This window comes from Arachis ipaensis, chromosome B2, assembly GCF_059453495.1.
Source record: "Arachis ipaensis isolate K30076 ecotype BB chromosome B2, ASM5945349v1, whole genome shotgun sequence".
NCBI lineage: Eukaryota > Viridiplantae > Streptophyta > Magnoliopsida > Fabales > Fabaceae > Arachis > Arachis ipaensis.
In genome coordinates this window covers 117,232,713-117,256,910 of record NC_142437.1, presented here as the reverse complement: position 1 = coordinate 117,256,910, position 24,198 = coordinate 117,232,713, and the positions used below count along the sequence as shown (strand labels likewise).

Below are 24,198 nucleotides of genomic sequence, written 5' to 3'. Positions count from 1 at the left end.
TAATAAATTTTTTTGTGATGAGATGATAAAGACATATTTTTATACATAATAACTAATTAGTGATTAATTATTTTTTGAGCCAAATATAATAATATGATTCATTATTCTACTATAATTAAAGATTGAAAGTTTTAAGTCTGTCTTATTGTTAAAGAGTTAGGGTGAATTTTTATACATAAGGGAACACATCTTATCCTTTAATTATTTTGTGAAATCCTTAAATAATCCTCAAGACAAAAGCATAAAGAAAGAAGTGGGGAAATTTTCCCTACTTGGTTTCTTAACTATATACCGCATTTTGGAAAAAGGGATAGATATTGGTGATAATATAAAACGTTATTAATTTAGATATGTAGAGTTATTTATGTTAAGTGAATATTAATATAGGTTGATGCTCATCACCTAGGGAAATAAAAAAGGAAAATAGCACTCCTTAAAGAATTTGGTTCCTACATATTTGGAAGTGCTTGCAATTATACTTTAGAAACTTCTGTAGCAAATTTTATTAAAAGTTTGCTAGTAATTAATTTGATCTTTGTTGGGGGTTTAGGGAACTTATATATATAATAAGTAGCATAATAAAATAACAGACACATTGGTGCTTGATTATATATACACACACTCGAAATTAAAGAATGATAGTTTTTAGAAACATGATGTGAGTTGTGAGAGTTCACTACTGTAGTACATTCTAGTTTAAGTTATCAATGAAAAGTGTTTTTCTTTTTTAATTCTATATAATAATAATAATAATAATAATAATTATTATTCGTTTAATTTAGGCCATTAAATTTTTTTTATGTGCAATAAGGGAATGATTGTTGATAGAACCTTAAACATCTCAATAGATTAATGCCTAAGATACTAGTGAAATAAAGTGTCACAATATCGCGTATCTGCTTTAGGTAATTTAATTTGCTAAAAATAAGAAAAGGGTTGTCGATTAAGCCACTTGAGATTTTAAAACCATCGTTAATTATGAGTATGTTTGATTGGGTTTTTTATTTAATATATATGTATGTTATTTTATTTATTTATTTATTTAATTTAGTTACTAGCTAATAGATCGTGTGGAACATATAGTTCTCTTTATATATTATTCTTGTTCTTCGGTGTCCAATCAAAGCAACCTAAACAAGTAAAATAACAACGGATTTTTTTAGTTAGTTATTAATATTATTACAATAATGTATGTAATAATAAAGTTAGGATGATTGAGATGTATCTGATAATGTGTAACTAATTAATTTATAGAAGAAAGAGTAGTTAATTAATTACACCAAGTTTTTTCTTCTTGTGCATGATGATGATGATATTAGGGTTTCAAATTTTAACAGTTGAGGAGAAAACTCGAAAGTGATAGCTAATTAACATATATTGTTGTGTTGATTACTCACTGTATGATAATTTAATTATATCAGGGGACATAAACAACTTTTGGTTGTTTTTAATTCATGAATCCAGAAACTATTGTAAAGCCTTTTAACAATCTTTCAGATCTTCAAAGTTCAAAACTTCCAACCCACCAAAATTTTCAGAAAAACAGTTCGTGCTGTATTTATGTAAAAGTATTAAGATTAAGAAGTTTTGATTTATTTTTTTTAAATCAGATAATCTTAAAGAATTGTTTCTATAATTTATCAGAAAACTTAAATTTTATAAACTAAAATATTATTTATTATTATTATTATTATTTTTTCAACCATAAACTCAATTTTCATTAAGATGAAACTAGCATTACTCACGCTTTTTATTACTTTTTTGGTCAAATAGTATTATTAGTAATCTTTTTATATTTCTTCTTTTTTTTTTTTACGATATCTTCTATTTTGATAGGATAAAGACTAATTTTTTATGGATCAGCAAATCTCAATTTAAAATATTATTGTTGACTAATAAATTATTGTATGTACAGAATAAAATTCAAATACATACTTAATTATTTAAATAGACGAATAAACTAATTACTCGACAGGTTGAAGACTAATCCGTCGCGAATCTGAGCTGACTACTCCACCAACCCAAGTTGGTTAATTGATTATCTTTCTATGTTTGATCATTAATAGCATTACTCGTACAATTTGTGTGTATTCTTTTTTTTTTTTTCCGTCTTCCAACACTCGACTTTCTTAGTTTTCTTTTACTCGTACTAGGTTCAGTGTATTTTTGGTCATGGAGTGTCCTCTTAAGAAAATGATGGGTCTCAAGATTTTAGACTCGAAGCTGTGGGCCAAATAAAGTTTGGTCCTACAAAAGAACAATAACAAAAAACAACACCGTTCTATGAATTGGCTTATTTGAAAAAGTCATGGTTTTTGGAAGATCTATCTCGTGTTTAGTAGGGCATGATTTCACCTTGTAAAAACTGCTTTGAATCATTCTCTTGAAGTTCATTCTCTTTCTCAGACCTGACCCAATATGAAAATCCTAATTCATTGGACTTTTTGATACAATCAAATAGAAAGTCCAAAGGGTATGAAATTTTCCAACGTATTAAAAAATAGTTTTATTATGACCAAAAACAAGTTATTATTATTATTATTATGTAGTGGTCCAATAATTAATGTCAAACAAGATAAGTATGAAATATAGAGCTATGAAATTCATAATTATCTTTAATAAATAAGATGAATTTCACTATGAAAAAGTAGTTTGAACTCTGATTAAGACCAAACATTAAATAATTGAGATACACGTTGCACAAAAAATAAAACTATTGAAATTGAACTGTATATCTTGGAAATTAAATCACAAAAGAGGAAAAAAGACAAGCCATGATAAAAACTCAGTACCTTTAATACATGGCTCGTTTTGGCTCTATCAAATAAAAAAGACAAACATATCAATTTGACTCATTTGATAATCTCTCTCTGGAATGGACAAAAGGATAACACTGCCCATAACTCATATTTAATCTTTCAATAAAGTACACTCAAATCTTCTAATCAGTTTAGATATATTTCTTAGTTTATCATGCTTATACTAAAATTCTTCAATAAAAAAGATATCAATCTTATATTTATAAGGAAAATAAATATATCCTATATATATATATATATATATATATATATATATATATATATTCACCAAAAATTAATTATTTTTTTTTTTTACCAAAGATAGAAGACTCGAACCCGCAACCTCTTAATTGAGTATGGGAAAACTATGCCATTTGAGTTATTACTCATTGGCCGCCAAAAATTAATTATTAAATCAATTATTTATATAAAATATATATTAAAATATAAAATATACATAAAAATAAATTAAATAATATATATATTTATACACAAATATATAGTAGTTAATTATATATATAACATATATTAAATAATAGCAAGAGCTGCAAGTGCAACTTATGTTTAATATTTAGTTTAAATCAAATAAAAAATAATACTACAGAAAAATAAAACGAATAATTGCTTCCACTTGAACATAAAACACATATCCCATGCACCTTCCATTTTCTTGCTCATATAGGACCTTAGCTTCTATGATCAATCATACCACAAAACTATTGTTTGCATGAAATTAGTCTCCTAGGCAAACAGAATATACAATAATTCTCCTCTGATAATAATTATTTTAAAACAAATTTGATTGCTTCTCTCATCCATTTTGAGGCTCCTTGTTTGGAGTATGAATACATTATGTTAGTAAAGTGAACAAAAACAAAGAAAAATATTTTTGACAACCATTATTATTGTATTTCAAATTAAAATATCATCTATTTATTATTGGATGAGACTTAAACTTTACTATGAATAAAGATTACACTTCATCTAATAATAAATTGATGATATGTTATTAGCATAAAATACAATAATAATTATTTGATACTTGATCAAAAAGAAGAAAAATTAGAGAATAATGAAAGATACATGACAAACCCAATTTTGTTCTAATTTTGTTTGGATTTGGAAAGTCCCTTTTTCATCATGGATCTAAATTCATCAAAATCAACAAACCCATCACCATTCTTGTCAACACTTTTGATCATACGCTTACACTCTCTGATGCTGCAACGATCACACCCAAGATTAACCAAAACTCTCCTCAATTCCTTAGCAGAGATTAATCCATTCTTATCAGAATCAAACACATGAAAAGCATCCATAAGATACTCATCTTGATCAATACTATTATTGTTATTGTTCTTGCCACCTTCTTCTTCTTCTTCTTCTTCTGTTGTTGCTATTCCTTCTCTCATCACAACCATGAATTCATCAAAGTCAACAAACCCATCTCCATTAAAGTCCAAAGCTCTCACCATTCTCTCAGCTTCTTTTTTAGCCATGCACTTGTTGTATCCAAGACATAGAAGAGTTTCACTGAGCTCAGTGGTTGAGATTTTTCCATCACCATTGGAATCAATGAGCTTGAACACTTGTTGGAACTGCCTTGACAGATTCATGTCTAGGAAAGACGCTGAGAATTCATCAAAATCAAAACTTGGTGAGAATTTTCTTCTGGGTCGCTGTCTTCTCCAGCACCAGCATGAACAGCAACTACTACTCGGTGCTGGTTTTGGGAGGTTGAAGAGTGATTTGGATTTTCTATGAAGAAAGGAAAAGAAGGGTGTGAAAGGTTGCAACATTATGATTGAAGGAAGGGTTATTGGACTTTATTATTATTGGTATATGAAATATGCAATGATTTATGTATGATGATAAGAGCTGTTGAATATAAAAGGTAATTGTTGATTCCGTGTGAGAATGATATTTATTTTTCGACAATGCTAAAGAGAAAACTTATTTTATTTAATATTTATTAATTATTATATAAAATAAATTTTATTTTTAATTAATTTATTTTGGTTACCAAATATTTTGTATCTATTTTCATGAGACTATATGGTGAATGTAGCTTTAGAATGTTATGACAAGACATTTTTTGTCACATTCTAGTTAGAGAAATAATTACGGGCATATTTTTATTTTTTTTATTTTTACATCGAATTAATTCACTTTTTTTTTTCTTTTTATATGGGATATATTAATAGTTAATACACATGTTTATGAATTTCACATTTTATTTAATGGAGAAATGGTTTTTTCCCAGAAAACTTTAGAGCTCTTAACTTTTCAAGTCTCTTGAGGGGTTAACCCTTTTTTATGTAATACACAAATCTTGGAATTTCATATTTTATCAGCATGCATGTCTTGAAATTTTTGTTCCTTGAACTATCTATACCTACCATAGCAGATTAGTGATTATTACCTTTGGATTTGGCTAAGGTTTTTGTATGTTATGTGAGTGGTGGGAAAAGTTAGAAAACTCAAGCACACAAGGCGGCGGAAAATTTCACTTTCACGGTCCTAAATTATTTTTGTTCTCTACTGTGGCATCCAAATGACTTCAACTGAATCAATGACAAAGCAGTTTTCGGCTAAGTTAACAGTACTTGGATTTTGTGGACAAGAAGACAGCATTCTTAATAGCGAACTTGTGCTCCATACTTACATGTGGGAAGGCCTATGACATCCTGGAATTGCATGCTGAAAAGCGTTTTGGATATTCTTCTAAAATGTAATTACAATCTTGAACTTTAAAAGTGTTGTACAACATTTGAATAGTTAATAAGAAAATCAAGAATTTCAAATTTAATAAAATACAAATACATACATAACCAATTATGTAATTTGTAATTCAAGTTTGGCATTATTACTTATGAAGACAGCTTTTGTGAAGGAAACAGGTAGCGGAACACTGGAAAATGTGATTAGGGTACAAATTAAGACATCAGCAACAGCATGGAAACTAGATGTCTGTTTACATTTTCACACACAGAAAGCATTCGTCTTAATTATTATGTGCATTAACTTTTCACCAGATAATTAGAAACAAATATTCATAGAATGTAGCTGTTTCCAATCATATTCACATTTTACTTACAACCACCAAATTAATCGCAAAAACTAATTCAGAGTTGAATAAATGCTTCAAAACTAATTCCTCTGAAAAATGAGTAGAAGTTAAGCGTACAACACTAAGCCTCTAGTAATACAAATTAATTCTGACCGCAGAAGCTAAGCTTCTAAAATACAGAACTTGAAAAGCGTAAGCTATAACACAATCATTACTAACTTTTCATACAGAGTTTCAAACTATATTATTGACAAGTAATGGAAAACGACGGAACAAATTATGAACAAAAAATATCCTGCATCTCAAAATGCAGGGTTAGCCTTAACTACTCAACATGACTTCAGCAGAACAGGACCAACTGATAAACTGAGCATATCACAGAGAGCAACCTGGACTTCGTGCGTACCATGTTCGCAACTTGCCAAGCTTGAAAGGAGAGGGAAAAATTTAGACAGGTTCTTCTCAAATGAAGCATCTCCTAAACTACAAATAGCCTCAAGCGTAGCCACGACAAGAGGTGAACGTGTAGCCAGTTCTCTCCGCTTCCCAGACCCTAATGGAATTAACCAATGTGGCTGTCTGTCACGAGAAGGCTGAGTTGTAAATCCAGAACTTGCAACTACAATATAAAACTCTAAGATCTCCTGGCATAGCCGAACAAGATGAGATTCAACCTCACTCTCCTCATAACTATAAGGCCTGTCGATAATGAGGTTCTGTAAAAATGTAAGGCATATTTGGTACGACTCATTCTCAAGTCGTAATAATGGAGGGTCTTGCATTTGGGTCATGGAACCAAACTCTTGAAGCTTTGAACGTAAAGTAGTATCGCTGTTAATCTTGTGAGCATGTAATGCCACCTCATGCAATGCATCAAACAGGACTAGCATGTGTTTTGCTGACAGGCGAAAACGATGCATGTTATATATCTCCATCACTGCCTGCCAATTTCAGGAAGAGTGTTAAACATTATTCCTCAAAAAACACATGCATCAATATTTCAGGGATGCATAACAGTGCACATTGCTGTGTACCAGAGCAAGTTTGAGTGTAAAGAAACAATCCCCCCAATTTTGTCATATTCCTAAATTTACATATTTTTAGCAGAACCAATATATTAAGAATCTAATCGTCATGTAAATAATAAAGATCAAGACCAAAATTCCAAGAAACTGCTAAGTGCTAATTGAAATTTCATAATTTTTAAAAGAAACTGCTGTGCCTTCTTTCCATTACAAAGGTTGTCTAAAACTTGATCCCAAACTGGACAATGTCAAAGTCTAACTGCTACTTGAGCTACAGCTCTTGGTCTCCTCTATTTTTGGAGCAAGGCATTTAAGAACGTCTGAAGAAAGAGAATTGGAATTTACCTGAATCAACAAAAGCTCAACAGCAGCTCGGCTTTTTGCATCAGACAAATACGCAAAAAGATGGCGAGTCCTCAAGTTTGCTAAAGTTTCAGGTGACGCCGAGTCAGGAAGATCTCCGTCATCTTCAGCTGTTGGTGCATGTTCATAATTTCTATTCACAAAGTCTTCATTTTCAAAGAATGAGAAGTCAGGGAGAGTTGCAATAGCTGCTTCTTTTAACGACAAAACCACTTCGAACCACTTTTCATCAGAAAATAGCTCCCCAGCATTACTCATCAAACGTACAAATGCAGCAATACCGATGCCAGCAAGGTTTTGATGAGGGCGCTGTATAAAGCTTACCAGTAGCATCAGGACCTTTCTTAAAAGTGGATTGACAGTGTCGTAAAAGTTGATAAAAAGATCTACAACCAATTGGAGGGCCAATGTGCATGTCTCATAAAGCCAAGCATCGTGCTCAAGATCACCAACAATCTCTACTTCATTATTGACAGGGGAACTACTCCCAGAAGGATCTATAGTATGTCGTACAAAATCAAATATGGGAAAGAGGACTGACTCAAATACTCTTTCCCATAAAGGTAGTGAAAAAAGATGACCATGATTGCGCAAGGATTCAAATAGGATTTCTAAGGCGCTCTTCCTAATCTCAGGCCTTGGATCAAAACTAAGCTCAGATAATCCTGCACAATGTTGACCAAGAATAAGTACTTCTAACAAAAGCCAAGCTTCTTAAAACATGAAAGAAGATGATAATAATCATTTGAGCAACTTAAGAATATTGATAACATAATTTTGCAAGAAGGGTTAATACAGCATCCTCACCAGCCAATAGAGGAAACCAAAAATAGAGATGATCCTCCTTTTGAGTCACCTCTCCATTGTCTTGTTTCCCCTCTTTTCCTGTTTGAGGTGAACGCGGGGAAGCCTTTCTAGAGACTTCCTTATCCTTATTTCTTGACGATGAACCAAAGTCTCCTTCTGCTAGTTTGGTTGCGCAGAACCGAAGAAAAGCAATGGCATTCAGGCTAATCTCTTTGTTGAATCTAGTATTTGTAAAAGCAATTAGACAATTCACACAGTCAGTGAATGTGGTGGTCTCTGTCTCAGTAATGTATGGAAAATAATCTCGAATAATCTTCTCAATAATTTCAAAAGCCAAGAATACAATGTTCTTATGGTCATCATATGCTGCTGTAGTGAATACCTGAAATCAAGTTTATACTTAATAATGAGAAAAAGGAGTTAAAAGACAACAAACAATCGACAGAAAAGAAAAAATGTCCCTATCATAAACAGAAGAGAAAAGTTGATCAACTCTACCGTGAACATGCTCTTCCATCCAGATTTGACATTTTTGACACGAGATAAAACCATCTGAGAGACACATCGGATAATTAGTTCTCTGATCTCAACAGCACTACTCTTTTGCATGACAATTTCAAAAGGCTTCATAAATTCATTTTGAAAATTGTAATTAGCCAACTCTTCCCGCTCTAGAAATTTCATTGACAACTGACGCAAGGAATCCATCGCAAAAATTGCAACTGAAAGGTTTCCAGAACAGCCAATAGTCACAAAGAAATCAGAGAGAACATGCCAGATGCTCGACCACACAAGCCTGATGCGGTCCATATTATAGTGCCTGTTGCAATATAGTCATGTCAACATAATAATTAGAAAAGCAAAGATATTAATAAATCATAAAACATAAGTCATTAGCTTGTTGCTCTGCCTCAACTTTAGTTTTTTCAATCATCAAACCTAATAAGCACTTTGGCAGTTGTTTAACATCTGAAATAGGGAGTTGAAAGAAAAAAGTAGCCTCTTACACAGGCAAGCCAATATGGTGACCACCGGAATTTGAAATGAAAAGTAGTTCGATTCACCAATTTTCCCAAATGCATGAGTTTGAGGACTCAAAAGTTAAACCAAGAGTAAAAAAGGTAGCAACATGCTTAGTTTCTACACAACAAAGAATAATGCAACAACCAAGATCAACATGCCAAAGTGCCATTATCTATATTTTTGTAATAAACCCTATCCATAAATAGTACGAGCCATAACAAAAAGCTCAGACAGAGATTGGGGAATTTGGAATGAACAATCAACCAAAAAAGAGAAAACTAAGGTGGCAGAGTGCCAAAGAATATTGTTACACCCTGAAAGATAAAATCTACCAGAATGCCATGTGCTGTTTTTCTCTAATAACTCGCCCACACCCTTAAACCTTGAGCCATGAGAAAAAGATGATGAAAAGTTTAGAGGAAGAGCTAAGGTGTAGAATGCAATAAGCACTAGGCAAGTAATACATACGCAATCTCAACTATCTTTGTGAGGCTGAAAACTCGGGGATCAGACGGAGATCTTAGTTCGTCCATGGAGACCTTGCACAGAGCCTTAACAAAATCTACTATGGCCTCACTGTTCAACTTCTGACTCCGAGTGAATATGCGATTCATTTCAGAGCTTCCAACTTGTTCCAACATGTGCAAATTAGAAACTATATTGTTCACCTGTTCTGATGTGATGGTTCCAGAAGCATTGCCACCAATTCCAGCACTGTCATACGAACCTCGCATCAATGTGGCAGCAGCATACTGTAACCTACCAGGTCCCTTCTTTTTCAAAACAGGAAGAATGGTTGATTTCGTTTGCTTTGCCTTTTCTGACTCATTCTGAGGAAAGGAAAAGAATGTAGCGTCTGGTGGAGCGCCCTCTCCGAGAAGAAGTAGATGCTCAAACCGGGAAACACAGGTCAAGATATGCTCCCAAGCTTCTTGTAAGTAATTTCCATCCTCATCAGCAATAGTAACTATTGCCTATCAACAATTCAGACAGAAAACCCAACGTCATAATGTTATCAACAACTTAACTTTGAGTCAGGTACGAAAAATGTATTACAACAATTAAAAGATCCAATATGCAAGAACATTTTAATACGTCTGGAGATCTCGCCTAGAAAAATTTCCAGCAAATGCAGCAAACTCCGCAGAAACCCCATAAAATTTCATAATCAACATATTTGCAGAAGAAATGATGGCTAGACTACTTATTTTTAATATACTCAGTGATGAAAGTAAATCCAGAAAGCAGCTTTACAACTTACTTTGATAAAAAGTAAACATGAAGTTCAAATAATAAAAGATGTATACATTCAATACACAAACAATAGCAAGTGATATATGGGTCTAGCTATGGGCACATGATATTTTACAGTAGGTTTTAAATAATTTCATAGTTTTTCCTAAATATAAAATACTCTATTTTTTTGGGCCTGAACGTTGCCGCTTGGGCAGAAAAGTGTGTAAAGAGTACTGTGTAGTGACATTTATACCTGTTCTCCACAATCTACACAAGGCATTACTGAACTAAAATTGATACAGGTCAGTAAGTTTTTTTACTTTTTACTAAAAAAAAATAAGTTTTGGCAAATCCAAGAAATCAATAGTAAAAGGGGGAAACGAGGGTGACTCTTTGAGGTGAATATAAGATCCAACTCTTGCGGACACGCGCGCGCAGGGGTGTGTCATTTGAAAGCCAAAGTGGGAGACAATGTAGGAAAGTTTTGGAAGAAAGAACCACTCCCTTGTCCTTATTTGATAACATATGGATGAATATCGTTTCCATGCTTGGTTTTTCCCCTCTCTCTTCCCCACTTCTCTCACAAGATATCTATTTTTTGCTCCCACATTCTAATGAATACTGCACCACTCATTGGTTTTTCCAGAGATATGATTTGAAGCAAGTGATAGATAGAGTAAATAGGAAAGGCATGCTTCAAAATTCATTTTGTGAAAAAAACAAGCACCTGATGAGTAGGTAGCTGGAAATGAATGAGAACCATTGATTTATTTCAAGATAAATCTAATGGTTAAATTTACAAAGTTCATAGCTGAACCTGTATGACAAGGTCTATAAACTGACCCTTTGGCAAGGGGGGCAATAACTGCATAAAGTATCATAACATACAATATTAACTGATAGTTGATTATAACATCAGCTTATTAAATTTCACATAAACCAGTCCGGAAAGAAGTTAAAGGTAACCAACCTTAATTGCATCTACATTTTTTTGCTTAATGGCAGCAGGAGAATGCAGAGAGGTAAACTTTGCTAGTGAAGTCACAAAAACATCTCGATGTGTCTTCATGGACGTTCCACAAGTAACATGAATAGCATAGCGGAAGCCCTCGAGACACAGAGATATTACAACTTCATCATCACTTTGATCAAGAGGAACACTGAAGGCAGCTAACATTGGTGCCCAACACACCTCAATCATGAATCTAAGGATTACAACATTTGTTGCCGCATAATAGACCGACCTACAAGTAGCAAGCACATAGAAATCAAGTAAAATAAATTCTGGGAACAAAATTTTTCCCTCAATAAATGTGTAAAGGTACTGCAGTAAAAAGAAGAAATCATAGTCAGAAATTCCAAACAAGTTATATAACTGCCATTAAAAGAACTAATCAACATACATGCACACATAAAAGGAATTTACTTTGGTGAAAATTTAAGATTGATGCACCACACTTCAGATAGACATGGAATGAGTAAAACAACAGATAAATACTAGTAAACATGGTAGGATCCATAAACAGCCATGAGATGAATGAACAATTGTAACAGAAGGTTCTCCATGCCACAAACAAAAACATGTTGAAAGGCATGTTTTAGATAATAATTCTGTCCAAAAATATGGAAATTTTGACTGAACATACTCGGATTTGCGAGCTTTTTCTTTGAATTGTTGTTGCATATGACGGATAAGATCATCACTGGTTTCCATATGGCTGTCTTCCCAATGCTTGTTGGTCACGATATTCAATATACTATCCAATCCTAAAAGTCTATTAGAGTTTGCAGCCTGTTTTTGCTGTGGAACCATATTGTCATCTTTCATTTTGATCTCAGTTCTGGATATTCTCTCAAACAAGGACCTCAAATACTCCTCGGGGAGATCTTTTCCATCATCAATGCCACGATTGTTTCTTATGAAATCATCGACAGACATCTGCACAGCTCAAAGACCAAACAGAAAATAAGTCAATATGTCTATCGTAATTATTTGAAAATGAATCCAGACAATTATAAGAGCACACCTTGTTCTTCACCATAGGATTGTGAGCATCTGTGTTGAGCAATATTACAGAATAAGCAAGGACATAGGCTGTGTCGGCACTAGAAAAGGCCTTTGGATTACATTTGGAATAACGTTCAGCAAACTTTTCCATGATCCGATCAATCTTCTGTGCCTCACCAGGCAGTCGAAAGCCTAGAAGAAAGACCCTAATTGCCTCATCAAACTCCATCCCTTGGAAGTCAAATGAATCCACATAGGCATGCATAACCTTCAAGGATAATTCTTCCCTTTCTCCCAGAAAATCACCAATCAAAGTCTTGTTCAACCCAGATGCATCTTTAAGAAAAGCAGCTATATCCTCTGGTGAATTACCCACTTTTTTGGCATTGATGAGGAACTCGATTCCTTTCTTAGGTTTCCTGTTAAAAAGTGATATACCTTCCTGCCATAAACTTGCATTAGCAAAAGCAAAAGCAACAACAGAGCCAAACTTCTCAAAACCTTGTAAATCTGCTTACCAGAAGTTCCAGTTTATAAGCCCGTCGCTGCCCAATATTTGAAACATCAGATGCATCATTTGAGATTTCAGGTGGAGAGTCTTGTCCAACGGGATCTTCTCCATTTCCATTTACCATGGTCAAACCTCCAGCCTCAGCACTGCTGTCAGCTGCTTCAATTTTCTTAGCAGAATGAGGATCTGGAATTATCAATTGTTTGTTCAGCCAGCTTCCCATTGATTTTAAAACAGCAACCAAGGTTTTCATGGCTTCAAGTTTTAGTGTTGCCTCTTGAGGTGGCAGAAGTGTGGTGGCTGCACCAGGAGGGACACCTTGAGCAGTCTTAAGAAGTCCATTGACCATCCTAGGAGGAACTGAACAATTAGATATAAAATAGACAAAGTATAATAAGTGACAATCAAGATCACAGCAATACCATTACGAAAGTAATCCATGAAAACACATTGGCAACATGGAAATAATAGTAAACTCGATAATCATATTATGAACAGAAAAACTGCATATATGATTCATAGAGAAGAAAATCAAATAAAATAAAATACGTATTAAATGTCCGTATAAAATAAAATGGAGCATACCTCTCAAAAATGTTGGATGAATTGACATCACAATCATAGTTGATAAATATGTCGACCAATATCTGTGAATCAATGCAAAGTTTCTCGAGAAACCGAAGCACTATCATCTTTTGCTGAAAATTAGGTTGAGAAACATTTTCCAGTACCCTGAGTATTATCATAGGGAAAAAAACACCAATTTCGGCCTTCAATCCAGCTCTAAATCTTGATACCAGACTGATGAAGATGGAGCAAGATAGCTGAAAAACGATCAAAAGAGTTGAAGCACTGTTCTTCAACAATGATAAACATAAGTACTGCTTGATGGCACCTAGAAACCTGTTTACTCAACCAATTGTACAACCATCAGTAGTGATCAAATAGAAGAAAGAATAGCATTATGTAGAGATAACTTTTATTTTTCATTTTACTGAGATAGAAGATGAATTGCCACTTCAGTTTCCTCTTACAATTGTTTCAATCTCAATAGGGCTGAATACAAATATAATCACTTAAGTGAAATAGGGGCTTTGTATATCCTGCTCAAAATATTCTATATTAAGCTTGGTTTCTAAAGCCTAATCCATGACTTTATATTAGTAAATATAAAGTAATGGTTGATTATCTGCTTCCCAGTCTGTGTTTTATGACACCATATTTAACATGGAAACTACGTATAACTCAATGGAAAGCTTTACTAACATTGTTTTCATAATGAATTATTAGATGTTGTAACCTATAAGTAAGCTAATTCTTACATCAATGTCAGCAGATCCTTGATTCCTAACCGTCACAGATGATAAATTAGTATGAATTACTGACAGACCCTTCCTCAGCACAATCTAGTCATGCTGACCTCCTTCTTTACTAAGTTTGGCACAGAAACTACACATTCTAGATCGTCTACAAACTGAACTAAACCAAGATATGCTTTTCGCCCTAACTGCCAAAAATGTCAATGTTTCAAGGAAGCTCTACAAAGGAGTGACACAAAAATGAGATACCTTTCACTAGTCCTGAAAACAGCTCCAGCGTTCTCCAGCAAAATCTTCAATAGCTCCAGAGCCACAATCTTTCCCTTCATTAACTGGGGATCGGAAGAAGCCTCTTTAGGGGGCGTCTTCATCGACAATTTACAGAGTGCCCTGAATACCAAAAAGGCATCCCTCCTCAACTTGTTACCAATCTTGACCTCTAAATCATCATCCCTCTCCACAATGTCACCACCATCCACAAGCTCTCCCTTCCTCCCTTCTAGAGCCGTCTTATACATACTGATCTCCCAATACTTCGCATCCAACATGTCCTTATCAGTCGAATCCAACAAATCCGTCGGGTTTGTCCCCTCCACCGTCGCCGTAGTCTCAAACGCACCATCATGGCCACCTAGCATCGAAACCTTAGCACTAGGTGTACCAGGGTTCAAAACACCATCAATGTCCTGCATAATCTTGGTGATAAAACCTTGCACAAACTGCGTGGAAGAATCAGATTTTTCTGCTGGCTCCATCAAATCAGCCAACACAATCGGCTGAATAGGAACCGTGGAAGAATCCGCTTCCATTCTCCTAAACACAATAACCAGCATCTGAATCAACGAGGCTTTCGCCGTTGTTTGATTCACCGCGGTTTTACTCGTTAGATATAAATCATAACAGGTTCGCACTATCATAAGCAAGCAATCACCGTGAATTCGCAACGAAATTGAGGTTACCGCGGACAACAGCGTTTTCAGAACCTGCAACTCCATTGTTTCGTCTCCTAACTCATTGCACTTGCAAACCGATTCGATCATATTCGAGAGCAATTTCGCCTCCGGTGAGGAGCCTCCGGGATCCGCCTCGCCGCGCAGGTAGCCGTACGCGATGAGCTTCTGGATTGCGTCTACGGCGGGCTCAGCGATCTTCAGCACGCCGGATTTCGCGGCATTGATGAGAGGACTGAGGATCGATTCCGACTCCGCGAAGGAGTACTCCACGGGACCGCCGTCGTGGAGGGGTCCCGGCGACGTGGAATCGGGCTCCCCGTCGGAAGGAGAGCCCGACGGCGACGCAGCCGTCTCCGCTGCATTGTTATTTCTAAGCCTGTCGATCACCGACTTGCATTCGTGCGCGAGCTTCGCGTGCTTCCTCCATGACACGTTCTTCACGATCGCCTCGAGCGCGGGGACGACGATCCTACTCAGTCGGGAATCGGCTTCCGCAGAAGCCATTCCCGAGTTGCGGAGCGAGTTACGACTCGATAACACGCGCGCTCGGCGCGAGATCTGAGACGTTCGGGAAAATGTGAATGATTCTAAGCTAGGATCCTCATTCCATGAGCTGAGAGAGTGAGTATTGGTGAAGCTCGGTACGCTGTTCAACAATGGCAGCGAGCTGACTCAGTGAGTTGGCGCCAGAGCGAGTTGAAGTGTTTGTGGTTTCGTTTTCCGGTGCGATCTCAAATCGCAGAGAAGAAAAGTAAAAAATGGTTACTGTAATTTTGTTTGATAGAGAGCGTTTTTGGTTCTCACTAGCTCTGCAACTAACTATGAGTTTTGGATCTGAATTGACGCGAAAGCCCTTTCGTTCGTTCCAAATGGTATGAGTTTAACGCTTACCAGCGTAATAAAGGATACAACGTGAGGGTAATTTTGGGTTTTCGCGTATCTTGCAGATCTATAGCTGCCGGAGAATTGGAAAATTCTTTTTTTTTTTATTCATTTTACTTTGAATAATTTAATTTTTCTTATAATTAATCTCTTTAGACCGTTTTATTTATAGACTAATGTAGTCATATTCCCTTAGCTTGATTTTTATAACGTACGTTTATTAATGACTTTAAAATTTTGACCTTCACAATTACTGTTATTTTAAGAATTTGATTAGGTGTCATTACGTTGTTAAAAAATAATTTTAATAGAAAAAAGCTTTAGTTTATTTTTAACTTATTTAATAAAATTTTAATAATAAAAATATTTAAAAATATTTTTTTAAATTATAATTTAGAAATTTTTTAAATATTATTAAATTATTAGAAAAAGAATTTTTTTTATTTTTTAGTGCGTTTGATAAAATTTACTAATAAAAGTAAAAATATTTAAAAAATAAAAAATTTCTTTTAAAAATTATAATTTATATTTTTTAAAAAATTACTTAAAAATATTTTTTTAACATAATAAATAAATAAAAATATTTTTTATATTATTATACCTAAATATATTTATTAAATAAAAATATATTTTTGTATAGGATTTAAATATAAATTTTTTTAAATCTTTTTAAAATATTATTTAAAAAATTATTAAAAATTCAACCAAATAAATTCTAAATGTTGAAGTTCAAATTGTTGAGGAAAATTCTTATTAAACCGCTATTTTTTTCACCTAGTTTCGGGAACATTACTCCTGGAAACTTGAATAATAGGATATAACATAAGTATTATATATCCGGATTTAATTATTATCTAGATTTAAAGTCATATATTTTTATTAGAAGATTTTAATTAACAATTTTAACATATATTTTTACAATATATGTATATATAGGGTTGTGGGATGAAAAAAAAATATTTTATTGCGCCATCTATATTATATAAGAAAAAAAAAGAGCATATCTATGGTATAGATGGATTACTGGATTTGTCTGAAAAAGCAAATCACAATTAGTTAATAGAAAGTCACGTGACAGGTGGAAGCAGTAAGCACCATCCTAGGTAGATTTAAAATATAAGCTCTCTTCAAGAAAGCATGCATGATCATGTTAATAGAAACTGAGATCTGAGTGAACCTCAAGATTTGGCTTTTCGTACAATCAAATGATTACTTAACGTCCCCTCTCTTCCGTACTTTAGTTATTGGGGAGGGTACCTTTTGTTATAAAATGCTTATTTGAATGGCATATCATGGAATATGATCAAATATATATGAAATATTATTTTATAAATTTTTATAATTTATTTTTAGTAATTAATAAGTGAGTTAGATAAATAATATTTTATTAGTATTTAATTTAAAATATTTATCTATAAATAAAAATTTTTTTAAGAGTTTTAACATATCAAAAATAACATATAATAGAAAATAGAATAAATAACATAAACAAATTAAATAGCCTCTAATATTACATTAATGTCCTACAATAAAATAGTTTACGTGTAGCCTGAATGATTCTATATAAATCGAATTAATTATATTCGATTTACACCTTTTAGTAATAAATCGGATCAATTGGATTCAATTTAGCATATATATAGTAAATTGAATAAGCCTGATTCGATTTACTATTGAACAACATATATATAATAAATCGAATCAGATTGATTCGATTTACTACTTGTACAGGATATTGACATTTACCACTTTTAGTACATATATATAGATATATAGATTCATGTGTACTTATTATCATGTTGCAACTTAGTGTTTCCGAGAATATTTGGACAAATTATAAAATTAAAAATATAATTTTGAAAAATCTAATCAAAACAATTATCTTGATAATGCCAGTAAATTTATTTCCCACATTTTTTATTCTTATTATCTAGCCATTGGTATAAGTATTTGTTCTGTCTAAGATGAACTGGCTGAGCTGTGGGTCGTTCGAGATGATGTGGCTGAGTTATAGGTCGGTCAATCCTTCAAACACCGTCGGGGGAATATTTGTAAAAAAAATTTCGACGCTCAAGTCAAAAAAATCTTAAGTATAAGCAAAATAATAAGGGAGTCTTTCTTTCTTCTTCTACTTATACCAGTGATAGTTCTTTTTCTCAACCTGCCTGCTCCAGTCCCATGGAGGTCCTTTTAAAATGAAATTTTGTGCGGTTGAGTACTTGTTTACCGAGATATTCTCGACCATATCTGATGTGTTTGTTATATTTGATTTTCGAAATGTCTTATTAGTCGTTGTTCCTATCCGAATTATAGGGCACGTGAGCATCGTGATTTCTGTTTTCTTGGGCCAAGGTTAATGGTTTATATAAGTATTGAATATCAAGTAGCTCATGTTTATATACAAAAGTAGGGAGTAGTAAAATCACTTATTAAATGCCTTGAGTTAATTGCTAGATGCTTTTTCATGAGAACAAATATCCCAATTTTTACTTGAGTGATGTTAGATAGCTAAAGAATAATTACAATATAGAAATATCATGTAAAAATTTTCACTCTCTTGATAAGCAAGTGACATACACCTCCTTATCACTTATCCTCCTTATTACTTACCATTTTGCTTTAGAATCATTAATGTTATTTCCAAAATCAAATTCAGTTTCTCTCAAATCAAATTCCTAACATCTCTCAATCACATTATTATCCATTAAATTCAATAATTCTTTGCAAAAATTATGAAAGTTAAATTAAAAATTTTTAACAACTTCTACTATACAACTTATATTTTACATATAAAATATTAAAAAAATATAAAATACAAACAAAAATTTAAAAATATTTTTTAAAAATAATTATTAACTCGTCATATTAAAATCAATAAATAAGCATACATATGAATAGAAAAAGTATAGGGTACCAAGAGTTGCATCTGCCAACTATTACCAACACTAATTAAAATTAATTAAATATAATTTGTTATGTCAATTAGGGATTTAGTGGGTCTAGTACAATGCAATTTGAAATAGAAAGGAGTGGTAACGTACTAACGTAACATGAGACTTTCACGCCAATTACGAACGCAGCAAGGCACACCGTCACGCAAACCTAAGCCTCGTTCTTCTCGCTAGTTGCGTCTCCGTCGGGTTGCTTTTCATCTCACCAAGACGTTGCCATTTGTTCCATCGACGGTGACTGCGCCTTCACCTGAAGGCCACTTCTCCTTTGTGAAACTTTTCAAGTCACTGAGACGCCGACATTACCCTTCAACGGTGAGTGCGCCTACACCCGGATCCCGCTTCTTCTTCGTGGAACTGTTCAGGTCACTGGCACGCCATCATTACCCTTATACGGTGATTGTGCCGTCACTCTGATCCTACCTTGTTGCACCACTAGGCCCGTTGAATAGAAGTGTGACGTCAGTGGTACAAGGTGTCATGCAACCATCTTCTCCTCAACCATATCCGGTAAGGTATATGTGTCTCCATTGAAGTCAAATGAACTAACCATTATTTCCGTGGAAGAGACACATCTGTGGTTAACAAGCCACATCCAAACAGAAGACACATCCGTGAAAAGAAAAATCTGTTACTATCACATGTCTATGATAGCCATCTCCAGTGTAAGACACATCTATGCTGAGACAACTCCGAAGATGTCACGATGAAATTAGGAGGAACATGGAAAACACATATGCGATTACATGCAAACACGAAAAAGACACATTCTTATAAGACACATGTGGCAGAAGACACATCCATATAGACTAGACACATACGAGAACCGGCAATTAGCGAAAACTTTGAAGACCCACTTACCTGTTGTTGTTGCGCTGGTGTCGGAGGGAAGAGACACTACAAGGGGGGCTCGAACTCGAGACAGAGATCGACGCTGGGAGGGTGATGCAGCGGCAAACGAGTTGCGAGGATGCTAATATCTCCACGAGGCCAGAAGAGTCCAGCCGCAGCATGTCTTGTGGTGGAGCTACTGAAGGGCGTCGCGATGAAGGTTTCATGTGTGGATGCGTCTCCACGACGGAAACATGTAGCCGTGCCGGGTGTCACTTTGGCGAATGTGGGACCGTACTTGTTAGTGGCGGCAACTGGTTTTCCAGCGGCATTGACTCAGTCGACGAATGCGACCGGCGAAGATAGCAATCCGGAGTTCTATGTATTGCTGCAAGTGGAGATGGGGAGTGGGGGTGTGTCTCAACGGTAAGAACAAGTGAAAATGGGTAAAGTAGGGTTACAGCGGTAAACAAGTGGTATTAGGATTAACTGGGTTAATTTAGGATGTGTTTTTTTGAATAAGTAGGCTTTGGCTATTGGCAGATTTCATCTTGGTAATGTAGCACGGTTAATATGAATATTAAATAAAAATATTAAAATAATTAAAATCATGACCTACTAGTACACATATGAGATAATTTGAAGAATAAAATAAGACGTATAGTTTAAAATTTGATAATATTAATTATAAATATTTATTAATTATAGACATCATAGGTATGAAATTATGAATATTATGAGTACAAATTATGGATGTTATTAATATGAAATTATGGATATTATGTGGATGAATTTATGGGTGTTATGAGTAAATTTATCAATTGAATAAATTAATTTAAGAATTTGACATTTTTTTAAATTCAATTATGACAAATTTAAAAATATTTGTGTTAATTTTATAATTACTTATGCAATAACTAAAAATTAATATGTGTATGAATATAATATCTAATAAACATGAATTTAATTTTTAGATGTTAGTTGTATGTAATTATGGATGTTATGTATATGAACGTATGAATGTTATGTATATGAACATAGTAGTACAATATAATTATAAATACACATAAAAACAAAAAAAAGCAGTTTATTACCATATCTCATCAAAACTAGGTGATTTTTCATATTCTCAATTGGTTGTTGACTGACAACAACCTCGTCGGGTGAGTCCGTCTGTTGTTCAAATTCTTCATCAGCACATTCTACCATAGGTACCATATTAAGATCGAATTCAATTGCCATACTATTTGCAATGATAAAGATGACTTCTTATAAAATTTTTTGACCTATTCTAAATTTTTAATTGTGCTTGCAATGGTATTAGAGTTGTGAATTTTGAATGAAAATAATTGAATTAACGGAAACAAAACCATATTAAAGTAGCTTTTAGATTTTGTATCTCCATTGAATGATGATAAATGACTTAACAAAAATAAAAAATCAATTAAAATTAACTCATTTAATATAAATTATCATTACCGTTCTTTATAGTTATTATTAGTCTTTATTGTGTTCTTAAATATAAAAATCAAATCATAAAAGAAAATATTAAGTATTGATTACAAGAATGCCTAATAGTAAGAAATATGATATTATAATTAATGCCATTAATAAATGGGGCTGATAAGAATATGATAAATGGATTGATAAGAGAGTGAGATAAAAAATAAAACTGTTATTAAGTTATATAAATGAAGTAAATTATAAAAAATTTTGGCTAATTATGACTGAAAATTTTTTGTTACCAAAATTTTTTCTTTTTACTTGGAACATGCTATTTTACATGCTGCATTATTTATTTATTTAAGACCAACAAGTTAGCACAATTATCTCATTTACAATTGATTTTTGGCCAACAGCCAAATATATTCCATTTGAAAATATTTAGATGTATGGTATATATTCCAATTGCTCTACCTAATCACACCAAAAGAGAACCCAAAAAAAATTTGGGAATATATATTGGACATTATTCTCTTTCTATTATGAGGTATTTACAAATACAAACAGAAAATGTATATAGAGTTCGATTTGTAAATGGTTAATGAGACAATGTTTCTAATATTAGGGGAAAAAAATAAACGGCTGACAAAAGAGCTAAATTAAGATGCATCATTGTTAATACATTTAGATTCTTATTCAATATAATGTAAATTAAAAGTTCAAAAGATTATATATTTGTAAAAAATTATAAATAAATTGCTTAATACATTTTTTGATACTGAAAGTATGACAAAATTCTATATACAATCTAAAAGTGCTCCGATTCAAATTGATGTCCATATTGGACAAATAGCCAATAGTGTAAACATATGCCAAAATCATGATAGACTAATTGGTTCTAGAAATAAAAATTTTCATAAAAGAAAAAAATTGTGATAAAGAGGCAAATACTCTTTCTATCAAAGAGGACAAAAACAGTAAACATAGTTGAAACACATGCAGTTGTCCAAAATCACGATATAATTAAAATATCGGAAGATGTTCAAGTACCTAAAAATTATCAAGATGATAAAATCTCAATAAACTATATCGTTATGGAAAAAAAATAGAATCGAAAAGAAATAATTGTCAACAATATATTTGCATGTCATGTAGCGCTAAATATTATACATAAAAATGAGGATCTTGAAGCAAAAACTCTCAAAGAATATTGACAAAGGGATGATTGACAAAAATAGAAAGAAGCCATGAAAAATGAATTATACTCACTTGCGAAATATGAAGTCTATAAACCTGTAGTCCAAACACCTAAAAGTGTGAAATCTATTGAATACAAATGGGTATTTGTGAGCAAACGAAATGAAAATAAAAAAATTGCATTCTACAAAACTCGACTTGTAGCACAAGGTTTCTCACAAAGGCTTAATATAGACTATGAGGAGATGTACTCTCATGTAGTTGATGTAATTACTTTGAAATATTTGATTAGCTTATTTGTATATCATAAGCTAAATATGCACTTGATAGATTTGTTCACAGCCTATCTATATGAGTTATTGGATCGTGATATTTATATGAGAGTCTTTGAATGGCTAAAAATATTTAAATTACCAAAGAGAATTCTCAAAGATTATACTCGACTAAATTGCAAAAATCTTTATATGGTTTAAAATAATATGGAGGAATGTGATGCCACCGTCTTATAAAGTATTTGATGAAAAAGGGGTTCAAAAATAATAATATTTACCCGTGTGTTTATATAAGAAAATCTACATATGGATTCGTTATAATTGTTGTGTATATTGATGATTTAAATATAATTGGATCTCCTAAAGAGATTCCAACGATCATAAATGTTCTAAAATAAGAGTTTGAGATGAAAGATTTTAAAAAAAAATCAAATTTTGTCCTGGCCTTCAATTGAGTTTGTAACAAAATGGATATTATCCATAAAAAGACTTACATAGAAGAAATTTTAAAGAGATTTTATATAAACGAATCACATCTAATAAGAACCCCAATGATTGTTAGATCATTAATTGTGAAGAATAATCCATTCCGACTAAAAGAAGAAAATAAAGAAACACTCAATCCTGAAGTATCATATCTTAGTACCATAAGTAGTACACTAATGTATCTTGCTAGCTAATAACACATGTCTCGATAAAGAATTTGTTGTAAAGTTATTGGCGAGATACAATTTCTCTCCAACTAGAAGATACTGGAATAAAATAAAAAATGTGTTCCAATATCTTCGTGGAACGGTTGATATAGAATTATTTGATCTTTATAGATCCAAGTCACAATTGGTTGGCTATGTAGATGTAGGTTATCTATTGGATTTCCATAAGAATAGATCACAAATAAGATACTTGTTTATATTTGAAAACATAGTTATATCATAGAGATCTATACAGCAAACTATAGCTGTAACATTTTTCAATCATGCTAAAATACTTGCAATGCATGAGGCAAGTCATAAATGCTTTTGACTCAGGAGTTTGATTGGATATATTCAATCATCATGTAGGTTGTCTGATAAAAAGATAGTCCTTACAACATTGTATGAAGATAATGCGATGTGTATTGTTCAACTTAAAAATGGATACATCAAAAGTGACCGAACAAAGTATATTTTTTCAATTTCTTTTTTACACGACCTTCAAAATCTTAGAACAATTAACATTCAACAAATTCATTTCAAGTGATAATTTGACAGACTTATATACCAAGTCATTTTTTATCTCAATCTTTGAAAATCTAGTACACAAAATCGAAATGTGTTGTCTTCGAGATCTTATATTATGTTATCAAGAGGGGAGAGATAGTATTTTTATTATAAGATTTTTATCCCATTGGATTTTTCTTTATGAGATTTTTTAACAAGACAGTTTTCGTTACAAAGGATATTGTACTATTTTTTTCTCGATCAGATTTTTATCTCACAAGATATTTTTTATAGGATTTTTAACGAGACA

General features: G+C 32.9%; 2 protein-coding genes across 2 annotated transcripts; both read right to left on the bottom strand.

Annotated features, from left to right (window-relative positions):
- Window positions 1-3,553: 3,553 nt before the first annotated feature.
- Window positions 3,554-4,671, bottom strand: LOC107628548 (uncharacterized). The gene has a single exon (XM_016331185.3). It carries the CDS (start codon window positions 4,595-4,597, stop codon window positions 3,902-3,904), a length of 696 nt encoding a protein of 231 aa, XP_016186671.1. The 5' UTR covers window positions 4,598-4,671; the 3' UTR covers window positions 3,554-3,901.
- A 1,251-nt stretch (window positions 4,672-5,922) lies between these two features.
- Window positions 5,923-15,959, bottom strand: LOC107627834 (SEC7-like guanine nucleotide exchange family protein). The gene is made up of 11 exons (XM_088503957.1): window positions 14,410-15,959; window positions 13,427-13,744; window positions 12,849-13,191; window positions 12,350-12,772; window positions 11,969-12,261; window positions 11,293-11,566; window positions 9,555-10,060; window positions 8,562-8,883; window positions 8,064-8,445; window positions 7,239-7,921; window positions 5,923-6,809 (listed from the first exon to the last, which is right to left on the bottom strand). Exons 1-11 carry the CDS (start codon window positions 15,615-15,617, stop codon window positions 6,198-6,200), a joined length of 5,364 nt encoding a protein of 1,787 aa, XP_088360083.1. The 5' UTR covers window positions 15,618-15,959; the 3' UTR covers window positions 5,923-6,197.
- Between the last annotated feature and the right edge of the window lie 8,239 nt (window positions 15,960-24,198).